Below are 25,548 nucleotides of genomic sequence, written 5' to 3'. Positions count from 1 at the left end.
AGACACGTCTCCAGATTTTAGAGGGAATATTTTGTCCTCCCCATAACCATGTTGATTATAGCTTTCTTTTTTACATAATTTGTTATTTTCCTAGTTTTTGCAGGTCGTTTATCACGAAGGATGTTAAAACTTTTGTCAAGTGCCCTTTTCTGACTCAGTTAACATGGAAATCATGTAATTGTATCTTGTCTTAAAATATATTACCTTTGAGTATATTGGGTGAGCTTTGTATCTAGGGAGTAAATGAACTTTGTTATGACGTGTATAATATTCTTAATGTGTTCTTGAATTTGATGTGCAAGTATTTTGTTGAAAAAATTTACATCTATGTATGTTCATTAGATTGGTCTGTATTTTCCTTATCTAGTTTTATCATCATGTAATGTTGCTCTATTGAATGAATTTGGTAGCATTTTCCCCTTTCTACTGCACAGTTTGCATTTTGGGAAGCATTGGTTTTGGATCTTAAGTCCAATAGAATTTTAGCAGCAAATCTGTTCAGTCTTGTGCTTTTTTTTTAAAGGCAGATTATTGTCCCCACAATATTATTTTACACACATGTGCACATGCATACACACTTTATTCAATTTATAATTCAATTTTAGAGAGTTATGTGCTGTGCTGAGAATATGTAATCCATGGCTGTTGGAAGTTTGTAGATCAGTTCAATCCAAATGATACAGTGTAGCTCTAAAGTTTTTGATTTTTTGCTGAATTTTGTTTGGACGACCTATTGAAAGAGGAGAGTGGGCTATTTAAATCATTCACTCTCACTGTATTATGGCCCATCTTACCTTTATGCCTTGCGGTGTTTGTCCTGTGAAACGGGGAAGCTGTAACACCAAGTGCAGAGATTCAGTCTGCTGGATGAATTCTTATGCGTAAAGGATGCTGATCTCTTTTCTGAGTTGTTTCCATTTGAAGTCTACTTTACCAGATTTGGGAAGAGCTGTGCGAGCTTGTTCTTGACTCCCATTTGGTCAGTTGATTTCCATCTTTTGACTCTCCCCTTCTGGTGTCCCCCCCCTCCCCCATTTCGCACAGCCGATAACACAGCTATACAGCTGCAGTATGCTTCAGACTCTAGTCCATCTGTACCTTTTAAATGCCGACTGGAGACTACTGCATTTAGTATCATTACTGAGAGTTGGCCATTTCCTTTTTTTGTTTGGTGGGGTGTGGACTAGTTATTTGCTGACCTAGTCTGTTGGACTTGGTGCATTACTTCCCAGCTCTCTTTTGCTCATCTATTCCTTTCACAAAATACTACTCTTTTCTGTGCTCTGGTGGATGAAACCTTCCTCTGTGCAGTTTTCCTCTAAGTGTTTTCTTCCTGCTGGCTTAAACGGATTGCCTTACTTTGTACTTTCCTTGATGTTCTTATTTCTCTAGTAATTTTAGATGCTTTCTGTTGGTATACTAATGACTGGCAGATACTTTGAGGGTTTGAAATATATCATCCCATGCTTTTATTATTGACAACAGCAGATATTATTCTTTTTTTTTTTTTTTTTTTTTTTGTAAGTCAAATAATTCTTTTATTCCATTATCTATTTGTATAAATATTTTCCATGGCTCCATAAAAGTAAGCTAAATTCTCTAATACTGATTTCAATAAATTAACAATTACTTCTCCCCCTTTGAAAATTATTTTGAGAGCTATATTCAATGCAATTTAATCATATTCACCCCTTCCCTTTCACTACTTTCCAAATGCACCCCTCTTCTGTACCCACCCATCTTTCTAACCTTATTGATATAAACCTCCTCTCAAGTCTCTGGGGTCACTATAGAAGATCAGGTTAAAGCTTGAAAGAGCCAGGTCCACTGGATGACCAAAAGCAAAGAGTGTCTAATGGGCACACCAGCGTAGATGTTCATATGACATCACAGTCACCGTGAAAACATTCAGAAGACCATTGGAAGCTCAAGTGAAACAAAATGTCATTATGCAAGCAGGGATTTATCATGAAGTTCTGCTCTGAGCTGAGAACTTCTTGACAGTTATAGCTGCTAGGACTGGATAGTCATTTTCATGTAAAGGTGTGGCGTGGGTGGACTGAGCATACTCCAGTGGATGGTCACTTACCCAAGAGTATGTGGGCAGCACAAATTGGACTCAATGGGGTAAAAAACAAACTATAACAACATATCAATACGTAGATGGATACCGATCAAGTTATTTCAAAGTGCCAGTCAAGTAATACTTCAACTTCTTTTTTTTTTTTTTTTTTTTTTGGATTGTTTTATATTGTATACAAATTATATATATTGAAATTGATATTGTTAGAAAATGTTATATATATTTTTCTTTTTTTTTTTTTTTGAAGTTATGAGATAGTAGCTTTATTTTTTTTTCCCCTTTTCTATTTTAATAAAAAGGAAAAAAAAGAAAAAGGTTATAACTAACAAAAGAAAAACTATATACAAAAGTACAATGACTATATACAATATATACAAGTAATAAATGTCTAAACAATGTCTAGTCCATTTGTATTTGACAAATTCAGAGAAAATGATTTCATTATCTATCCTATTTTGTTAAGTCCAAAATGTATCTAATTCACTTTCTATCCTAATTAATCTTCAACTATAACTAACTAACCTTCAACTATAACTAACTAATCTTCAACTCCCTCAGAGGCCCAAGAAGGAAATAATATTAGCTAACAATAAAGTTAGCCACTGGACAACAAAGTATCCTTGAATCAACTGCTGACAAAATGGACAGACAGGACATGAAACAAAGGACTACTGATTCTTGCCAAAACGAGTGTGGTTATGGCTTTATCAAAAGGCATCTTCTGAGGCCAGGACAATATGGCACCATCCCTGAAGTGGCCTTCGCAATTTGGAAAAGGTACAGTGCCCTTTTCTTCGAAGGCAGCTGAATAGGCAGATATTATTCTTATGGTAAACATGCACAAGAGTTTTTTCCTTATGGCACTAAACATTCTTTACTTGGCAGTTTTACCCTGTTGATCAAGGCTTACTGGGGAGTGGTTCTCTGGTTATGTCTACCTGGGATTTAAAATGCCTTTTATGTTTGAATGTCCATTTTCTCTCCAGGTTTGTGGAATTTTCTGCTATAATTTCATTGAATAAATTGTTTCATCCCATTCCAAGGCATGCCTACCTGGAGACTGCTCCCATCTCGTCCAATGCCCTTGTGTGTTCTACCCTGGTAGTGGTGTGTGTAGTGCCCCTCAAGTAACTTCGTGGTGCTGGTGGAGACTCCCAGTTCAGACTTCTTTGCCACATTCTGTCTCCATCTCTACAGTGTCTCTCTTCTGGCTTTCTGCACACACTGAACTTACTCAGCCCTAGCTGTACCTCCACAGCCTGGGTGGCTCTTTCCAGCTGCAGTTCTAACCTTGACAGTGTCTGGAAGCAGGTAGAATATTCCCTGGGTAGCTACTGCTGACCCTGTTCTGGAGTAAATAACATGCTTTTTTTTTTTTTTTTTTTTTTTTTTTGTGGAGAAAATCCCATTAAGGCTGATTTTTCTTAACTTTTCTCTAATAGGGACTCCTTTTTTTTTTTTAAATTTTAAATCCTGACTCTTCTACTCTAGTCTCATAGACGGTTCCTAATGGTTGATCTTCCTGAAGTCTTGCTCTTTGAGGTCTCTGTGATTCTCTTTCTTAGGTTAACTCATCTAGGACTTGCCTAATGGGTTTGATATGCCATCCAGGAAACTTATTAGCATTCACATATTTTGATATTCTATGCTCACAATTATTCCATTGGGGGTGGCAAAACTATAAAATATTTCCTTACACTTGAAAATTGTAGGCAGTAATAATCTTGGTTCCTGGATCTTGTGGAGAAGGAATAATTCTTTATAGTACCCATTTTATTTTCTCTGAGTAACAGACTATCTCAGAAAGTTTTAGCCAATTTATTCAGTTCTTACACAAGACGCTGCAAAGATAATTTCTAAATTTAAGTTAATGTAATCTAAAACACAAATGAAAACAAGTAGTATTTAAATCTTAATGTCTACAAACCTGTATCTTATATTGCTATGTGAGGTAAAAAAATCTAAACACTATTTTTACTTTGACAAATGAAAATACTGAAAAACACTTTTAAGTCATCTAAAAATGTATATGTGCCTGGATGTTGTCTAATAGGAACACAAAGAACAATATTTGAATCCAATAGTATCAACAGTTTGTGTGTATAAGCAAGATTTCAAAACCAAAGTTTGCAAATTAGACCTCAGACTAGAGCCTTCTGCCAGTTCTCCTAGAAGAATTCACATTGTACAAAGATGATTTTCAAGGGGTTTACTGTATTTAAAAAAGAAAAAGGAAATAACACAACATGAAGGTGGCTCAAAAACAGAAGGGCTCAGAGTGGGCAGCCCAGACCTTGAGAGATTTCTTCCTTTCACAGGGAACTTTGCTTATGAGAGGACCTCATAGCCAAAATGAAAGAAACTGAAGCAAATGCTTTACCCAAATTTATTCACAGTATAAAAATTACTGGAGTATTCTTTTTAAACAGAAAGAGCTTATTGGGTTGACAAACTAGAACCTTCTGATTCAGTGTTATGACATGCAAAGTAGACTATAAAGAAAATAGTTACTAATATTAGATTGAGTCCTCATTAAAAGTAAATTTCTGTTTCTCTAAAATTTAGAATTTAGTGTGTGTGTGTGCGCGCGCGCACACTGCAGAAATACAATTAACATTTGTGAAAGTGTTTTTTTTTTTTTTGTCATTCCTACCTACCTTGTGCAAATACATTTTTCTAGGTTCTGAATCCCTTTGAAACAGTGGTTAAATTTATACAGAGACCACTCGATAAACCTCAAGAAGTCAGGGATATAGTAGTCATGAGAAACATCATACTGCATAAATTACCTCAAAGCACAGATACCCTGGTGTGTGTATAAAGTCAACTGGGTCTATCATCAGAACGGTCTAAAAATAAAAGTAAGTCTCATACACACAATCAAACTGAGCTGATATTTCTTTTGGCATATGGACAAACTTAGTCCACACCACTCTAGAAATACAATGAAAAAACACAATTTCTGACAAAATGAGGGACTGTTATGTATAAAACATAACTTACTTGGTAAACAAGATTGAAAAATATAAAAAGGAAAAACAATTTCACTCCTTTTTTCCCCCTAGAAAAACTATGAGTAAAAACTTAAGGCCACAACTCATTATGTATGAAATGTTCAACTCAAAGGGAGCTCAGGCTTGCTGAGCAAAAGAACTCTCCGCAGTCAGTATTTCTCTGTGGGACTGTTAACTGCAGGATGACATTTTATTTAACAGACAGCATGGACTTTGTACATGCCCATTATCAGTGCCTTGAAAACCAAACAATTTAAAAGTTAGCAGCAGTTTCTGCAAGGTACAAAAATACACATTTGTTACATAACACGGTAATAAAATTTGTCAAGATATATTATACAAACTCATAGCATTTGAGATAAAGAATCAGTCTAATATATTATAGATTGATGGAGTCTAATAAAATGACATGTCTGTCTTCAAATCATATAATACTTTACAGCAATATTAACAGACTATTCACATTGAGTATCATGGGAGCATCTAAGGAAACAGAGCCAGAATGGTTGATGGAGAACCTTACCAACTATTTTCTTCTATGCTTCAAACTGGGTGGACAATTTTCTACTGGCCATTATGAAAGAAAAAAAAGCCAGAACTCTTTAGTTTGTTCAGGAGGCATTCTTCCAGAGAGACATTCTAAGCCATAAGATCTTCATTCACATCTTGCAGTTCTGACAGTAGTGTGCCCTAAAAGGAAGGGTTGTCCTGCTAACTTTATATATTAATACCACAAAAGAAACATATGGATACTTGGGAGTCTTCATATGGAAGTGGTTTGTTACAAGGTGGGATCTAGTTCACAGCTGATTGAGATTGCCAGTGTCATGAAGGAGCTCTTTGGACACAGAGTTCTAAAAGATAATTATGATAGGGCAAACAGGGCCATGCCCCTGAGAGGTAGGTGGCACTTCTGTAGTTAATACTTAGATGGGTTCTTACCCTACAACCGACAAAGCAGTGTTTGGGAGAAGGGAACAACATCTACCATGAGTTTCCTGGTGACTGGTCGGGAAATAATTTGGGGATAAGCTAGTTTTTGTGTAAAAGTCCTTTCTACAGTGGATTCATGAGATCACATAGACTCTAGGCAACTTCTAAGAGGTGGTGAGTATCTCAAATGAAGGAGGATGCACATCTATTTTAGGACATAGCCCTCCATTTCATCCTAACTGACAAGATTTTACTCCTAAGGAAGGAGACATCCTGGTGTACCCTTGAAGGTAAAGAGAGGAGAGAAATCCATGATCAACTTTCTGGGGTCTAAACTTTGAATATTTGTAAGCCACAAACCATTTGGAAAAGTTGGAGAACTTTGGCAAGAAAATCTAAAGACAGTGACCATCAAAGGCAGCCCAACGGCAACTTCATTGTGTGTTCTACTCAATAACCTTCCATCCCGTCAATCTCTAATCAATAGCAATCTGTGGAATGAAAGGATAATTGACAATTGTTCTTTTGTTCCTCTTGGTTGACTGTAATCTAACAAGCAGTGACACAGAGGAACATCTCCACAGAGATGCCAGATTGAGAAATGATACTCGTGGAAACAGATAGGCAGGGTTGCTGCAGGAAACTGCCATTAATCAAAACGAGGTGTGATTGATAGAGAAGTGTCACATGGTAACCTGCTGTTGAAGCCTAAGTCAGCGGCCTTTTCTGTGACATCTTAAGTATCGAAGGATCCAACTTTCTGATTGGATACATCTCTACCCACATTGTCTTACTGACGTCAGCACAGTAAGAAGCCTTTCTCAATTACATAAATGTTGCTGCCAACATGGCACAGAGCATGGCATCTCTAGTTCCTCAGCAGCCTTGCCTCCGAGATTAGTCAGCCTGGGAAAATTGTAAAATCGTTTTTCTCATTCTTATATGGCTATTTGTTTTCTACACTACTAAAGCAAATGTTGTCGGTGGCGGGTCCCTTTGTAAGCAGGGATAAGATACATTTCTGAACACGTTTTAGCACAGGCGCTGTGAGGAGGACACCAAGGTGAGCAATCTTTCCTTCTTTGTCTATCTACATTTCTGAAAGATGTGGATCAATCCAACCCTAACAGAAAAACAAACAACTAACCAAGCCACCCACTTCCAAAGCTGTGCTGTCATGGTGCCCATAGCTCTTTAATCACTAATTTTCTCTACTCTGCCTTTATCAGTGAGCTGGTCCCTAAAATGACCCTGTGAAGACACATGACTGGGAAAAGCCACGGACTTAAAACAGGGACATGTTTTCCATGATTTCCTTAGTGAATGTACATGCTTTTCTGAATGACTCAGTGGCCCCTTTCTCGCCTCCTTGTTCCGTGGCATAAAGATGGCTTCTCTCTACTATTCTCTTGGTGTGTCACTGATCTTCATTTAAGGTACTCTGGTCTTTCAAGACAGTGAACTCACAGACTGCTGACACAAGCAGGCTTAAATGAAGGACACATCTTCTGTCCTGTCCGTATCCTAACAGCTCAGAAAAGGACTAACCCACACTGTAACAGGAAAAGCCTTTCAGAACTTTATATGATGAGACTTTTTAACCAACAAAGAAAGTGTCATCTTCGCAATGATTGTCCTCGTGCTACCTGCCCCGGGTGTCTTAGGAAAGGGGTCATACTAATTACTGTCTTTGTTTTGGTTAGCCCAGTTCCTGTTCTTAAAGATATCAGATTGTTTATTTTGATATCAGATTCTTATTGCAGGTAACTGTCTTTGGCTAAATGTCTTTCCCCACCATCGCAATCTGTTGTAGGCTCTGCATCTGGGCTGGCCTCATCCTCCACAGTCCCAAGATTTGCTGAGGCTTCTTCCCAGGGGCTGTCAGAAGGGTGCTGCCCTTCACTCTCTTCTCCCTCCTGCAACGTCATACAAAGCTTGAGTCTGCTCTCCAGCAGGTGGGATGGAGAGCGGGAGTGTTGCTGTGAGTCCTGACAGGCATAAGAACTGCACCCATGGGCTGTCTGTTCTGCTCCAGGTCCTTCATCTGCCCTTAGGTGTATGCCATCCTGACTCTCTTGCAGAGAGTCAGCCTCTGGAGTACCAGAAGCTTGTGGAGGTGACTCCAAACGTTCTTTCAGGGAACAGAATTTCCTCTCCTCTGGTCTGGCTGCCTTTGTTTTCTTTTTCAGGGACCAATTTTTCAAAGTGACCAAACCACTTCTCAACCATGCGCTGGGGTGAAGAGTTACAGAATGCATTTGTGAGGGCTGCTCTAGGGTACCTTTTCTTAAATAAGCCAGATGGCTGCTGGACTGCCCCATGGAGGGACCAGGCATTCCAGATACGAGGCCAGGACCATGAAAGTCAGGAGACAGCTCTTCCTGTTTTCTCTGAGCCTGAAAAGTGCAATCTATTGGAGAGGAAGTTTCGGTGGGTGTAAACACAGAGTGTTCAGAGATCTGAGAGAAAGCGCTGTCCTGGGAGCTTACTGATGAGCCAGATGGGGATGTGCCTGGGGAGGATAGACTCGAATAGCTAGCCCTGGGGCAAAGGTTCAGTCTTGGGGGCAAAACCTTCTCAGTGCTTTGGTGTGTACCACTGCTCTTGCCCACCTCAATCCCCATGACCAAACTCTGATTAATGAGCTTTTGCCCCTCAATTTGCAAAGATTTATGCCTTTTGAGATAATCCTCTTCTCCATGCAAGAGGTCTGTCTCACAGCTGGTTTTATGTTGTTTCTTTGAATAGATCCCCCTGAGATAGGACAGTTTGTAGTTTTGGTCCTCTATGCTGGGTTCTGAACAGCGCCGATGTACCCGTGAGCTCTTCCTGGCATCGGCTATGTGTGGTGGGGAGAATCTGCATGTATCTGCATCAAAGGGTTGCTTCCTGGGATGATCCTGGGAGGACTTGTGACTGTAAGATGCCACAGAAATGGCCACCGGCTTGGACTTAGTGAAAGATGTCACTTGATTTCCTTCATGACCAGACAAGCTTTTCTTCTTAATCTTTTCATTAGTAGCATTTTTCTTGCTGATGTCAGTGCCTGTGACTGAACTCTGTTTAAAACATGTCTTTCCCCCTTTCTTCAGGGTCTGGGTCTGCTTTAGATAATCTTCATCCTTTCTAGAAAGCACGGCATCGCAGCTGGACTTGCGTAGTTTTTTCTGGTAAAACTCCCGGAGATAGGAAAGCTTTGTGTCTAGATAGTCGATGCTGGGCTCTGAGCAGCGCCGGTGCCGCCGCAGGGCTTTCGGGGCATCGGCTGCAGCTGCAGGCAGGCCGCTGGGTGTACCTGGGCCAACTGGGGCCCTAGTGTGTTCTCCCAGTGAAACCTTCCTGTAGGCTACGAAAACATTCACTGGCTTGGACTCCAGAGGTTGTTTTGTTTGAATGTGTTCATCTTTAGACTGATCTAAGTCAAAATCACTCAGGGTTAAAAGGCCTTCCACCTCAGGCTGTTCAAGGTCATAGTCACTGAGGGTTAAGACAGAGTCCATGCTTCTGCTACCCTGGCCAAGTTTTTTTACCAGGTCACTGCACGGAGCATCAGCATCCTCATTGAGCTCATTTTCCAAGCTGTCGTAGGAGGAGTCATTCATTTGGAAGCAAGACATATCTGTGGGCAGAAATGAAACCATGGTCAACATTCTTACAGATCCAGCCTGGGCTGCCTTTAAAGGAAACCATGCTGGTTCTGTGTTATTTTCATGTGTAGAGTTCAAATTTCTACCTTCAAGAAGGAAAGAATCTTTAAAAAAATGTAAAGTTCTGTGTACTGAGGGAGTTGGCGGCACGTGAGGTCAGAGGACAGCTTGCTGGAGTTCGTCCTTTCCTTCCACTATGCTGGTCCCCAGCAGTAGGGAATCAAACCCAGGGTGTCAGGCTTATGGAAGGTGGCAGTGGCGGTAAGTACTTTCTCACTAAGGCACCTTAACTGCCTGAATCTTTCCATCATCTCAAATGTTAGTGCTGGAGGCAAAAATCTTCTAGGAGTATGGATTCACCTCAGTTTCTAATGAAGTGACTTTTTCTTAAGGTAAGACTTTCTCAAAGCAAGACTATGTCTTAAAATGAGGAAAAGTAAATAAGTCAGTGTCAGGCAGACGTGGGTTTTGAGTAAGAGTCTGTCTTCTAACACGGTGGTGCTGCATACAGTTACCCAAAACACACTCCAGTCTCTGTGAAGCCTTTCACAAGGCTCTTTAAAGTTAGGCCATAGGCTATTGCTTTGTTTGACTCTTAGGATGTTGTAAAGATTAAACATTGTTTATATTTTGTAGATGAAATACTGATGCTCGATGACACAGAACTGTAGACTGAAGGAAGTATAGCAGCAATTGGTGTCCAGGAATTTCTCTTATGGAGGTTGTACGTCTATGAATTCAGACCCTCTCCCCACCCCTGACCTCAAAGATGCTAATTGTTTCAAATTGGGTCACAGCACACTAGAATTCTGAGGTCCTAGAGTACACTAGGGGTGGTCGGTGCGGGGAGGGTAAGAAGCATCCCAAACCAGGACTTCCCCTACTTCTCTGGACCTTTGATTCTAGTTTCAACAACAGAGGTTCTAATATATAGTAGAGTTCCTCTGTTTATTTAAAATAAAGATTCAAATCCCCAGTGTACAATTTGTAGGCTGAGCCCTCATCCCATGTCTATCTTAATCTCATCACACTGACCTATCAGCAGGCCTTCTGAGGGAAGACTGAAAGCCGTGGGCCTCACTGACCCAGTCAGAGGCTCTGAAACAACCGGTCTCTGTGTCTTCATAGACAAATACCTAGTTCTTACCAAAGGTGTTCTTCACCGTACCTGAGGTGTGTTCTCTACTGTCGCCTCTCTCAGAAAGCTCCCCCAAGAGAGAAGTGATTTCTTCTCCAAATATCCTACAGCAATTTTCAATCAGAAATTGTATAAGAAGTGAAACCTGTGCCCAATGAAAAGAATTCAAGCATTATTATTCATATGACTCTTATGTCACATTTCATATACACATCCTGATCTTAGCCACAAAATGCAAAAGAACAGAAAAGTATTCAAAAGGGTATGAGAACCCCACTGCCAGCCGATAATACTTTAGAGAGTAGTTTGGGCACAGAACTGAATGTGAGTCAGCAGACTACAATTATATATGATTTTGGTGCAACCCTAACATTTTATATCACTAGTTCCATCTTTTAAATTAGGGCAGTTTCAAGCATTCTCCCTCCATAGGGTGTTTGGGATGGACAAACATACTTTGTTATTAAAATTTATCAAATATCAATAATAAAGACTCATACAAGGATTTCTTGTGTAAAGGACAAGTTGCTGTAATTTTGGAAGAGGGCTCCTCTGTGGGTATAGAAGGAAGAAGAGGGACAGGCAGACAGCAAGGAAACCTGGGCTACTTCTGACTAGTCTCAGCATGGCTCCCTACTACCCTCCTTAAGTGGAGGTGCTTAGGAGGAGGGGAGCATTTATGAGGGGCTCTGTGCTGCCAGGGAGATGGACAGGACAGGAACTGACCTATAGATTCTTTGCCTCAGCAGCTGAGACATGCTGTGAATGAAAGGAACGGTACCCCACACCCTTGATCCACAGGCAGACCCTAGCAGGGTGGGATCTCGATCTCTACTGTGTCATTTAAAAAGGAATCACAGTAAGGAACTTCCCTAAGGATTGTGTAGCTGGCAAATGTTGGCACTGAGAACTGAACTCAAAGGCTCTGGTTTTTAAAGGAGGGCTTTCTTACCACTTGTGGTTTGAATTAGTCCTACTCTTCAGCCTCCTTAAAAGGAAAAGCGAAGTAATAATTGATTTTTTTTTTAAATATGTTCACCTTGCTATAGTCTACCAGGAAAGAAAGGTCAATAAACCCACACAAGGAAGTCTATTTAAGAAACTGTGTTTCAGCACACCGTAAATTTCAAATGTTTCAAAATGGGGAACTGAAGACTCAGGACATAAAATGAAAAATGTTATTACCTTTTTTGTAAATTCATTTTCTAGTTCTGGACTGGAGGAAGTAGGAGGCCAAAGAATGCTTGGAGCGATACACACTGCTAAGTTAAATGCAGTCATCTGATTAGATAAGGAATGTTGTTCAATGTTGTGTAATACCCCAAACAGATACCTTAGGAAAACAACATTGGCTCTGGGAAGCTGATCTAATAGCCTAAAGACAGAAAAATGCAGGACGTTTTATTAAGAACCGTGTAGAGACAGGCACCCTCACTTCACCTGCATGGGGAACCATGCAGGTCAAAGCGGCAAACGGCAAATCAAGAGCACAGTGCAGACACACAGCTGATGGGTGGCAGTGTGGGGAGCATGGGGCGCTTAGAAGGTAAGCACTGGCAATTATTTTTCAAATCTTGTCTTCATAACTCAATGAAAATGTAGAAGAATGCATAAAATATGTTGCCTGTTATATTTCCAAGGAAAGTAGTACAATGTGTTTTAACTCAGACAACTCCTGCAACATTCTGTAATATTCCCAAGCAAACCCACAAAAGGCATCCTGATAAGATTAGAGCTCTCATCTACTTCCAGGCAGGAAGGCAGGAGTGCTATTTCTTGGTGAGAATCCAAGTCGTAGCCATGAAGACTTCCAGGTTTGTTCTGGGAGCCATGCTCTCCCACTCAGATTCCAAAAGCAGCTGTGCCCCCCAAACCTACCATTCTCATGTTAGTCAAGCTTGTAAGTATTATGTTTCCCACTGTTTTTATTTTATGTAAGTGATAAAAAGTTTTAAATGATCACTCAACAAAACTTACTTTTACAACCACCCAGCGTGCGCGTGCGCGCGCACACACACACACATACACACACAACTCACTCTCTCTCTCTCTCTGTGTGTGTGTGTGTGTGTGTGTGTGTGTGTGTGTGTGTGTGTGTTACTTTTTCTATAAGAACCTACAACTTGAGGAAATAAGGTACTTTGACATCTGTTACCCAAGTAGTAGAGGTCTTTCTTCAGTATAATGGAATGACAGTGACTCCAGATCAAAGTCCCTGAAACCAACCAGAAGATGACTGGGTGTATTCAGTAGGAGATACAGCATTTAACACATGCTTTCTGTACGTGCACTAAGCCTTCTGGCTACACTTCTATATCGAGTAGTAGAGCAGTGATAGCAGTGCATTCGATACTTGGCCTATGGAACTACATTCTGACAGGAGGACAACTGACTGACCAGCATCCTTGGCCCAGAAGAAAAGCCAACTTTGTAGCTATGTGCAAATTCACATCAGCACATCTGACTCAGTTACTAAAACCTGGGGGTGTTCTGTAATCTGTGGTGAGTGGGTTATATGGAACATCTTACTGGTACTGTCATGCATTAACTTCAACAAAAGCTTTTGTTTACCTCATTTGCATAAGTGCCATAATTTCACATTAAAACTAAACAAGTGATATTTGGGATCCAAACTTTTTATAAACTAGAATATTGCATTTTTCTAATGCACATTTCCTTCCTACATATTCTCTTACAATGCAGGAAATATTCAGAAACATGGGGTGATGGATTCTACAAGGAATCTCACTGGATGGCTCTAGATATTGAGGGTGTTTTTGGTGTTTTTTTTTTTTGAGTCTCATACTGTAGCCAAGGCTGACATGCAACTTGGCAGTAATGTTCCTGTTTCAGTCTCCTACGTGTTGGGATTACAGGTATGGGCCACCTGCAATCCCACCACACTTGTCTCAGACATTATATTCTTTTTTTTTTTTTTGGTTTTTCGAGACAGGGTTTCTTTTTTTTTTTTTCTTTTTTTTTTTTTTTTTGGTTTCTTTGAGACAGGGTTTCTCTGTGTAGCTTTGCGCCTTTCCTGGGACTCACTTGGTAGCCCAGGCTGGCCTCGAACTCACAGAGATCCGCCTGGCTCTACCTCCCGAGTGCTGGGATTAAAGGCGTGCGCCACCACTGCCCGGCTGACATTATATTCTTTATGGTGAGTCTGAGACTCTGTAAATCCCCTTTCCTAAAACACTTCTCAAGGAGTTAACTGCCTTCCTATGGTACTCTAATCATACCCACCAAGTACTTTTTTTTTTTTATAGCAATGGTTGTACTGTTATAAACATCCATTTTACCTATCTATTCTACCAAACTTGGGGCTTCCTGGAGAGAAGGGAATAGATCATGTTCTTTGCATGACTTCAGTCACCAAATAAATATACTAGGAGTCATCTAGTGAGGTAGATACTTCCTCTATATGAAGATCCAACAACCAATGGACTGATGGATTTTTAGCTTCTATCAGATTCAGATAACTAGAGGTATACAATATAATTATTTCATGTTAATAAGATTAGGAAGAAGAGGCTTGGGGTGTGGTTTAGTGGTAGAGTGCTTGTCTGGCATGCACAAGGCCCCAGGTTCAATCCCCAGGACAGAGGAAAAGTATAAAAGAATGAAAAACAACTTAGAGGCTATTGAAATGGCTCAGCTGGTCAGGGCTCTTGCTGGCAAGGCTGGTGACTTGAGTTTGATCCCTAGGACCTGCAAGTGTCTGTCTGTCTGTCTGTCTCTCTCTCTCTCTCATACACACACACACACACACACACACACACACACACACACACACACAAATTTTAAAACCAGAGAGAGAGAGATCAGTGACAAGAGAAGCAGCAAATATACAACTATAATCTTGTACCCCATGTATCCGATAACTGCCATTATTTTAATAGAAAAGCTTATAACATGCAAGTATTTTAAAGTGTTTTTTTTTCAGACTCAAAATCATTACCTTTGAATTATATTAATTTTTTCTTCATCGTTTCCTTGGTCCATTACACAGACCCAGTGATCATACAGATCTGATGAAAAAATACTTTCCGGGATATTTCTCAGAAAATCCTAGGTGGGAAAAAACAAATACTTGAATCATTCTCATGCAAAATACATGTTGAAAAAAGAGCCCTGTCAACTCCGCTGAGCAGTGTACATGGAAGCATGTAAGTTGACATCTTTCTCGGGACAGATTGGAATAATCAATCCTGGAATAATGTTGAAAAAACAGAAGGCACCCTATTCAGTGGAAACTTCTAGCCTGTAGACATTTAAACAAACTAATGTCATTGGATATAGCAGTACACCACCTCAAATCCTTCCCTCTCCCTTTCTTTAAAATAGCAAATTCAAGGAAATTGTCAAATTACAGCACTCACAGATAATTGGTACATCATTCATCCCACCCCTCTATATGTACTTATTCACAATGGCTGTGTACTGCTTGATATATTTGGGATACAGAAATGAAACAAGCAAGTGGCTATGACCTTAGAACACTGTATTCCAGTGTTGGCGCACAATGACATCAAGGTACTTGGCTCATTCTTATTACACCCCATGGAAAGGTACTTATGTATCTGAGGAAGAAAGCATCCCATAGCTGGGTTCCAGGGCCGAGGGTCAGCACGTGTGCCTTGTGTAGAGCAAATGCACATATCCACATTACATTATCTTTTCTGCTAAGACCGCTGGTGGAGATGGGAGGAGAAGAACCAGACCATGCCACAAACAGGCTAGAAGCACAGGTGTTTGCTCTTTGGGGGGTCTTTGTTTACCAAAAGCTAAAAAACTGAATTTGGTTCTTGTAGAGCATTGGCATTGGTTCTGGGCCACCTGTCTGTCTCTTCTGGAATGGCACTAACAAGGCTCAGCTCGCAGTCTGATAAATCAGCATCAGGCAGGGAGAACTCAGTTTGGTGCCGCACCTGGCTAACTTCACAGGTACCTCTTTACACCACAGAGGCAGGTGGGAGTCTGGAATGAGGCATATTAAAGTCATAATTACTCTCTGCAGCTTTTAAAGGTCAGCATACAACTTGATGCTTCTGTATCACAGAAGCTCCGATAATGTATTAAGATGAATTAGCTGATAATGTGGGGCTCTCATTCACTGCTTATGGGTTCTGTTGGGGGCAGGAACAGACCCTTAGCCGCTTTGCATATATGGCAATGTAAAGTGTAAGTCAGCACAGCCAAGGCTGTTACTGAACTGTTGTAAATGTGTCATATGGACTATTGAGAGAGGACAAGGGAAGCCAGTCAACTGTAACCAGATGTCAAGATGATTTTACAGACTTTGTAGATGTGCTGCCTCCTTAACCCCAAAAATGGTGGTAAAAAAGTTAAGGTGGACTGCCTCTGCCTTCCTTTGTTTTTATTCTTCAAGCACAAATGCACCTACACAACGTGACACAAACATACCCTCCCAAAAGCTGCCTCTAGTTGTCATAATTCCAGATCAATCACAGCTGTGGCACTGAAGAGTCGAAGGGGTAAAATCTGTTATTTCAAAAAATGGGTTAGTGATTAAAAATCTCTTTAAATCCCAGGGGAAAAGGCACTTATGATCTGTCTTAAAGAAAAACATCATCAACCCATGCTGGAGAGAGAACTTGTGATGTGGCAGTGCACTCCCCACAGCTGGAGCAACATGTTACGAAATCAAACATCACAGGGGAGGGTGGATGGGGAGTCGACTCTGAGTTACAACTACAGACTTGCCGTGTTCAATGAAATGCCTTCCTTCAAGACCAGAGCCTAAGCCAACAGAACTTTCTGGTTCACGTGGGATGAGTCTGTGGACTGATGAGCTTTCCTTGAGGCAGGGAAGCCCAGAGTCACACCATCCTGAGCAATTTTTGTTCAATGACAGTCTGAAGAGCTAACCTTATATTTAAGCAAAACCAGGTAAGTAAAAAAAATTAAATAGTCGGAAGTCATTTAGATCTTTATTTTTTTAAAGCTGTGTATAGAAAAAAGAAAACAAAGGCTCCAGCTTTATCTTCTTCCCTAAAACCAATTGAAATAGATGGGAATAAAAACCACAATTACACAGTGATGAGATTTCAGTTATGTGGAACCCACTTAACCAGAGTCTTCGATCATTGGGGCAATTTTTGTCTTCCACTTGCTTTTACACAGAAAATATTCCCATAAGCAGAAGCACAACTCACTTAAGGCCATGCTTCTTTGGAATTTTTTTTTTTTTTTTTTTTTGGTTTTTCGAGACAGGGTTTCTCTGTGTAGCTTTGCGCCTTTCCTGGGACTCACTTGCTAGCCCAGGCTGGCCTTGAACTCACAGAGATCCGCCTGGCTCTGCCTCCCGAGTGCTGGGATTAAAGGCGTGCGCCACCACCGCCCGGCTGCTTCTTTGGACTTTATTTAGCAGAAAATTTTAAGAAGTGTGGTGCTATGAAGTAGAGAGCGAGGGATTTTTTTTTTTTTTAACCATAACACAGGCTGAATCTGCCTAAATTAAGGAGAGAGAGAAAACCCATTTCTCCGGAAGAAGGAAGAAGTGACGGTACTTATCTGTCTTTGACATACCTGTCTAGTTAAGGTTAAGCATACCATGTACCTGTATTATCCTGGGACTGAAGAGTGATAGAAACCCGCACAAGAGATCGGATGGCCCTAGCTCACTCTCCAGAATGGTATTTGTTTCTGCCAAAGCCCGAAGCAGAATTTAGACACAGCCCATCAAGAAACAACAGGGGGTCTCACAAGCCATGGTGCTGACTCTATCAGCAGCTGGCCACTCAGCTGGGGCAGGGCAAAACAAGCCATATCCACCCTATGGCTCAGATGACCCTGGGGCCTTCTCTACCCCTGACTCAGCGCATCCCAGCCCTTTGGGAAATAGAAATCTGAGGTGGGTCTGCAGAGACTATTGGTCAAAAGCTCTCCTCACAGCTTAGTTCTTGTTTCTTTTCCAAAATGATATGACATTTCTAAGAACATTCTAAGAAGAGAACATGTTAGAACTTTCTAACTGTGGTAAAGGTGCTAAGGCCCAGCCATCCCTGCTCTCCTGCTAGAGTGCATGAGGAGTTACAGGAGCGAGTGGGTTTTTAGGGGGCATCAGCAAATCTTGTTTTAGTTTAAGGCTAATGTATTTATTTATTTATTTTTTTGGTTTTTTGAGACAGGGTTTCTTTGTGTAGCTTTGTGCCTTTCCTGGAACTTGCTCTGTAGACCAGGCTGGCCTTAAACTCACAGAGATTCGCCTGCCTCTGCCTCCCGAGTGCTGGGATTAAAGGTGTGCACCACCACTGCCCCGCCTAATGTATCTTTATTATGGCAAACTTATAAAACCCTTTCAGACGTTTAATACAAGTTCAGTTTTGAAAACTTGGTCTTCATTAGGAAGGTAGAGAGTGAGGAACTCAGAAAAGCAGGATGTTCGTTGTGGTAAATGTCCTCTGCGTGTCCTGATGATGATACAGTTTAACTGAAGTTTGCCTTTGTGCCTGGGGTGGTAATGAGCTGACTATCATGAGGGAAAAACAAGAGTCTATCTGGTTGTTACATTACTGGTGTTGCCTTCAAAGTCCAATACTGGCTTTGTGAAATTGTTTAACATTTTTTTTTTTAATTCCAAATCTATCATGGTTCTTTTCAAGCAGAACTAATGTTAATAATGGAATGAATTCTGCATCTAGAGCTAAGTCTGGGGTACACAGTGGGTGAACTATCCTTACCTTTAGTACAGATGCTATCACAAAGATGGATTCACAGTCAAGGTGGACCTCAATTCCAGAATTCAGTTTCTCTTTTAGCTCTCTGCAGGATTTCATATTGGCCGACTGCCTGAAGATGCCTTTTGTGAGAGGGCCTTTTTGGTTAAGAAAGGAAAGCATATCCTGTGAGGAAATAAATGAAAATGGTACTTTACACACCAGCACAGGAGTGGGTACTAGCCTTCTGTGGCTGCCAGAAGGCCAGGGTATGTAAGCACTGAAGGACTGGAGCTGGACAGCTAGATGGCTAGAAGGATTCAAATGATGTTTTTAGGACATAGAATGGTTATAACCAGAGACCAGGGAGATAGTACCCAGTCCCAGAAAAAGTGAGTTCATGAGACTTACTGTATGACATGGTGGCTATAGTTAATAAGAATATAGTCTTAAAAGGTTCAGAGAATCGATTTTAAGTGTTTTCCAACTTTGCTTTCTATCTGAATGTCTTCTGCATCCAGTATAGAAGACAATGGTGTGTGGGAACAAATAGCCATGAGATCAGGAAGCCAGTTATGTCTCTGATTTCCTGTGCAATCTGGGCTGAAGTCTGAGTTTTACTTTTGAATTTATAGAGTAAGGATGATAACGATAACTTTACTGTGGAGGATAAACAAGATAATGAAACATCTGTCATAGTGCCTGGCATTTATGGATGTGCAACAAGGCATGAGATTCCAGAGTGTAGTGGAGCAGACTGCTTAAGGGATAATGGAAACAGAACAAATCTTGCTACTAGTGACTCTTTTATCTATCAATCGGAGACTATTCAGAGACTATTCAAACTCAGTAGTTATTTTCTGTCCTATTCTAGTTACAAACAACTAAATACCAGAGAATATATCTTGATGCTAAACATGTGAGATAGAAACAAACCCGTGTTTAAAACCTTATAAAGCAGTAGGATGATGATTTCTGAACAACAGAGTTGGAGAATGGATCTGGGGATTTTCTGATGACATAGTTTGAGTGGAATACTGTTGCTAGCTCATAACAAGTCGACTGGGTTCTCTCTTACTACATCTCCCTCAAGATTCTGCAACGAGGAAATCTGACTTTCAAGTTTTGAAGTAAGGGTAGAGATTCTTAGCTAAAGCCAGGGGGTGTTTACGAACTTTCCATTTAGGGGACAGACACACCCTGCAGCCTTTCCCCCATTAACTTCCTTCCCCATGAGTTTACAGACTCCAGTGGCACTTACCAAGATAGGTTTTGGCAGATTGTCATTCTCACAAATATCTGGTAAAGAAACTCCAAAGAGCTGTCCTGGCATAGGGGATGTTGGTGACATGGGCAGGTTGTCCAGGTGAGTGCTGGAACCCCGCCAAAAAGCCCAGTTGATGATAGAGCGTCTCCTTCTAAATGTCTTCTGGCCAGAATCTAAGAAGTGAGATCAGGAGGAAACCTGTGATTCACTCAGACTTATTTCTGCAGTTTGTTTTGTAGTTTACTCATTACACTATCTCAGAGAAGTGCTTATGGAGGTTCCTTGTCACTGACAGTGCTAGTTATGAAATTCTATTAGATATATTTGGCAAATTAAGGAAGAATTGGCTTCATCTAATTATTTATGGGATGGATCACAGGACTGCTGATTTGAGTTTTGACATTAAAATTTAAAATATAGAGAAGTTACATTTCTTAGATGTAGTTCAGTGGTAGAGTAACTGCCATGCACAAGGCTCTGGGTTGCACCTCTAACACTGTACAACAAAGGAAAAAAAAACACTCCTCTCTCATTGAACTATAGCAACTTAAAGCAGAAAGTACATTACATCAACACATATATTTATAAATTTTAAAGATGAGACAGGCATTATAAAAAAGCTGAAGAGCGAATTAGGTTACAATTAAAAAGTGAGAAAGAGGAGGAGAGGATGGCAAGATTGAGGAGGACTGAGGGGGAAGGAAGAGGAGTCATTTTTGTTACATTTCTGGAAACAAAGAATGCTCTGTGATTGGATGTCTCATTCCACTGAGAGCAGAGACAGGAAGCTAACGTCTTACAATTGTTTCCCTTCTCAGTAACGGCAAAATTTCCAATGTATCTTTTTCAATACCCAATTTCACCAAGTGTGTTTAAGGCAGTATAGATGCAGACTAGTGAGACCCAGCAGGCCCTAGGGTAGTGGGGTGGAAACATCTGGAGAGAGACCTATTTGGATTGGCTGGAAGACCTAGGGATTCAAGACAGAGGCAGCCACAGCCAGTGATAGGTAACGGCAAATACCAGGAAGGAGAGAAGCAGAGTGGAAGCCCCAAATAACCACAAGTAAAATCTGCTCACATCTCCGGATAATACCTAAAACAAGCATTCATGACACAGATTCAAAACAGCTTGCAATGAACTCAGATCTGAAGAGCCTTCCCATCCACTCACTGTCTGACTTCCAGGGAGAGCACAGGGAACCAATTGGCCATTAACCTCTGGGTTATGGCATTTCTATTCAGAAATGATGTTCTGCTGTCCAACACTGGCTAATAACAGAATATGGTCAGGAGATAATCCAAGGAAGACATGGTCAGCAGTCTCAAATGCTGATTTCAAAGAACCCTTTGTATCATTTGACTATGAAGTAACTCAGCATTTTCTTTCTTCAGAATAATCTACTTAAACCAAATATGAAACAAGCCAAATTGTGGGATGGTAAACAAATGAGCAACATTTTACCAAACAGCATCTTGACTATGGACCATCACCCATACTCATCTTTCTTACGCTACTGCAAGTAGGAAGCACAATGAGATGTGAAGTAAGTGCTCTTGACAATGGAGTCGGGAGCCTACTTCAAACTGTTGGTTCACACATCCATTTAGACTTTCCTGTTTCCTTAACTTGAAATGGAAAAAGATGTTACCTATCTGTCACAGGCCTATTGAGAGGAACACTATGCTTATTTTGAAAAAGCATTTACCCAGGTCATGACTGTGGGCTCTCTGTTAAAGCTACCGCGAGACCAGGCTCCTCTGGGCAGAGAAAATCTCTTGTTTCCCATTTTCCCTGGGTTTACCAGCTGTCGGGACTGTGCAGACATAAAAGAATATCATTACTCTGCTCAGCCATTGCACTTGCTTCCTGCTTTGATCTTTCTAACTTCCATTCCAAACAAAAACGAAACAGAGCAAAACAGGAAAGGGAACCGATTCTCCCTTAAGTCCAGGAAGGAATCTGCCTACCACCCTGTGCAAATGTCCATAGAAAATGAATGCCAATATGCATGTTGAGTAGTCTTCCTGTCTGGTTTGTATATTTTAACCCATTCTAAAACTGTCACATTTGATTTTTAGCTTTCACATGCTTAAGAATGTTCTATCACCAAGTAACATACCCACCTGTCCTATCAATGCAGACAGAGGATAAAGTCAAAATTGAGTCATGAACTTAAATATTTTCAGTGACAGTCATCCTGTTTGTTGTGCAGAGCATTTAGTGTGAGACTTCAGGTTCCCCAGGACTGAGGGAAAAAAATTGATTGAAGTGTTGTTGTTGTTGTGTTTTTTTTTTTTTTTTTTTTTTTAGCATTTTAGTGCATACTTCTTTCTAAATGACAAAGACTGATGACAAAGGATGCTATTGCCATTTAAAAAAAAACCACAGGGGCAATGTAAATATATAGTGAACTAAGTGTAAATTTAACTTTCCTACATTTTCATGTTTACATTATAAACTCAACACTAAAAAAGTAATACAACTTTAGAGGGTAATCAAAAAGCTTTAACTAAGTATTTTCCCCCCACCCCGAGTAGCACATTCAGGTAGTGGAACAGACTGACAGGGGAAAAAGGGTGTCCTGTGTCTTAGCATCTTCTCTAAAGTTGAGTTCACCTTCAGTGGGTCTGAGCAGAGGTGGGAAGTGACAGCTCCTTCAGACCACACTCAGAGACCCTGCCTTCTACTCAGACTGCTCACCCAGTGTCTCCATTCTAGATGTAACTAAGACATTCAACCTTCATGTAACTTCGGCTTTGTTCCTGACACTGAAGAAAAGACTTGGGATAAGTGTTCTCACAGTCTAAGGACACAGGTGAGCTTTTATGTGTTATACAGGGGACAGATAAAGAGGCGAAGTAGGGCTAGTGACATGCTTGAAGGGACAAAGGTTTGTTAGCAGTGACATTGGGGTCTTGAGCTTGGATAATTTTAATGTTTACATCTGGAACCTTCCAATACAGTAGAACTGCTCATTGGAGACTAGGGCAAGTTTCAGGGATCTAATTCATTTTTTATCTTCTAAAGGAACTTTTATTTAATCTTTGAATTTTCAACTATATTTTAACTTTTGTTTGTTACTGCTTTGAGACTAGAATTTTAAAGGTTCTTCCATAATGTAAACTCAATATACGCAAACTTAAAATTTACAAGTTTTCATAATTTTTCCAAATGTCTAAAGCCGGTTTAACCAACCTCCACTCCCTTTAGTGGGCAGGGACAACACAATCTCATGATATATAGTCGAGGCTAGACTTGAATTCTTAACGCTCCTACCTCAGTTTCCTAAGAAGGGGATATTTTCCTTAAGTTAACTAGAGAAGGCCTCTCTCAGCAATGCAAATAAGGAGTTTTGTGTATCCAATTAAGGCTTACTTCACCCAGGAAGCATAAAATATTAAAAGAAATTATCTTCCTTTGTTATTTCCTCATTAACCTTAGAAATAAAATATTTTATACACGAGAGACCATGGTATTATAGCTACTTCCTAGGACTAAGCAATTTAAGAATTTGAATTCTGTGGACTTAAGAGACATCATGTGAAATTGGTACATGTGGTCTGATTCTATACACTGGCAATATATGCTGTAAAAGTATAGGTCAGGCTGCCAGGCTGATACAAGAGTGAGTGTGTGTGAGAGAGAGAGAGAGAGAGAGAGAGAGAGAGAGAGAGAGAGAGAGAGAGAGAGAGAGAGAGAGAGAGAGAGAGAGAGAGAGAGAAAGAAGAGAGAGAGAGAAAGAAGAGAGAGAGAGAAAGAAGAGAGAGAGAGAAAGAAGAGAGAGAGAGAGAGAAAGAGAGAAAGAGAATTGTCCTGCCTCAGCCTCCTGATTCCTTTTGAGTTCTGATTTACACTAGTGATGAGCTGGGTCCCAGCAGGTGGGAAAGAAGGTGATGGAATCATATGGTCATCTTTTCTGTATCACAGTGAAGCTATGCATACTGAAAACAATCTCCACAGTGGCATACTGGCCCCACCCAAAAGACAGCAACAGCAGCAGTGAGAACATGGACAGTGCTGCATGTAGTCTGAGGAAGCTCAAAATGCTAAGTCCCAGGTAGAAACGGTTTGGTAACATGAGTATCATCACACAGGCCAATAATCTCATTTGTAGACTCTCTAGATGCTTTGCTGTAACATTCCTTAAGCTGTGATTCTCCTACCTCAGCATCCAGAGTGCTGGGGTGACAGATGTGCACCACCACAGCTGGCTCTGATCTAAAACCGTGAGCAGACTAGTGCTCCAGTATAAAACTATCCCAGAAAAGCCACTCTGAAGACAACCCGTGGCAGTTACCTTCTACGTTCACCCTGATTCCAGCGCTAGTCATTCTTCCTCCTCCTCCTCCTCCTCCTTTTTTTTAAAACTAACCTTTGATGTAAGAGCAAGGGAAATTTCCACATTTCAAAACCCATGTAGCTATGTGACTGAGGTGATTAATTTGCAATGAAATGCGAAGAGGCAATTGTCAAAAGAAGAAGGATCTAATAAAATTCTACAAATGCCGTTCAAGAGAGAAATGTGCACAATTAAAATTGTATACTTTTATAATGGCATTAGTACTTAACAAAACGTAGCTGTGTGAAATGCTTTAAGATGAAATGTAAAAATTCCATTATAGATAAGAACATTTGCACTCAACTTCTACGATTAGATCAAGAACTTCAAATCCCAAATAAGAAAAGTGATATATCTATTCCCCCAAAATTTATTTCTTCTCACTGGCAGACACTGTGTTTGATTAGATTTTGAATTCTACCAATAAGAAATTTGTGGAAATTACCTTTTCTCACATAGCATCCAAATAATTTTCTCGTCATGCTATATCAAATAGATTACATACAGATCAAAAATTTCAGAACGTCATTGGCAATACTTTGTATGGCCAATACATTTTACTATCAGGCCCCTTACAGAAAAAAACCAGTGAATTTTGAAACAGCACTTCACAAAAACCTTCTACTCACACAACACCCTAAACCTACAAATGGAGGTGTGTGAATGCTGCACTTGCTGTTGGTAGCAGCAGAGAAGGTGATTCAGGTGCCTTGGGAGCATGGGCTTTAGCTGCTCTCTCCCTCACCTGTTTACCTCGAGCATAGAAGACACAAGCACCATCTTCCAAGAGAGAGGAAATGAGAGAATGCAAAACAATGCATGAAGACCCTTACTCTAATGAAAGAAAAGCATTTAAAAACCGTGAGTTTAAAGGCAGAAGAGTGAGCATATTCTCCTAAGTTAAATTCTTATGGCAATTTTAAATTCAGCTGCTAAAAGAGCCATTAATCTGTCCATGCAGTCAGCAAGTATTTTACTGAGTACTTAGGATGCCCCAGGTGCTGGAATTGAGACCAGTATATGGTCTCCTTGTTTTAGTGGTTGAAATCATTGTCTCTAAAGCAGTACCTCAAAATGACCGAAGGATGTACCCATCCAGCCTTAGGATACCAGACTCAGTTTACTGTTAGAAGAGAGAAAATGATGACGGATAAGATTTAAGGACGTTTGCACAGCTTGCTGTTGGTGAGGTTGGGAAACCTGTTGTCTGATCTGTTGCGGACTGCAGTGAGGTCATCAGCAGACAGTGGCGAGGTTGACTTGTGTGTGGAGCTGTGTATAAAACAGGTGGTTCAGATTGCCCAGCCAGTATGAGTGCTTGTTTGGGGTTGGTTATTAGTGATGCCAAGCTGCCCTTCTGCTATATGATTTCTTCAGAATGCTCAGCAGTCATCTAGATAGGTATGTAGTAAAGTGGGAGGGATAAGAGCTGAGGTCACCTGCAA

General features: G+C 40.5%; 1 protein-coding gene across 1 annotated transcript in view; it reads right to left on the bottom strand.

Moving 5' to 3' along the window:
• Positions 1 to 3,885: 3,885 nt before the first annotated feature.
• Arhgap20 (Rho GTPase activating protein 20) overlaps positions 3,886 to 25,548 on the bottom strand; it is an 86,871-nt gene continuing 65,208 nt past the window's right edge. The window contains 7 exon segments of the mRNA XM_052760293.1: positions 3,886 to 7,834; positions 7,836 to 9,649; positions 10,846 to 10,960; positions 12,001 to 12,190; positions 14,774 to 14,883; positions 18,519 to 18,680; positions 19,756 to 19,934. Of these exon segments, the coding sequence (XP_052616253.1) occupies positions 7,808 to 7,834; positions 7,836 to 9,649; positions 10,846 to 10,960; positions 12,001 to 12,190; positions 14,774 to 14,883; positions 18,519 to 18,680; positions 19,756 to 19,934 (2,597 nt within the window). The 3' untranslated portion in view covers positions 3,886 to 7,807.

The sequence above is a fragment of the Peromyscus californicus genome, unplaced genomic scaffold (assembly GCF_007827085.1).
Source record: "Peromyscus californicus insignis strain IS unplaced genomic scaffold, ASM782708v3 Scaffold_11__1_contigs__length_118956290, whole genome shotgun sequence".
Lineage (NCBI taxonomy): Eukaryota > Metazoa > Chordata > Mammalia > Rodentia > Cricetidae > Peromyscus > Peromyscus californicus.
This window is presented reverse-complemented; position numbering and strand designations above follow the sequence as displayed.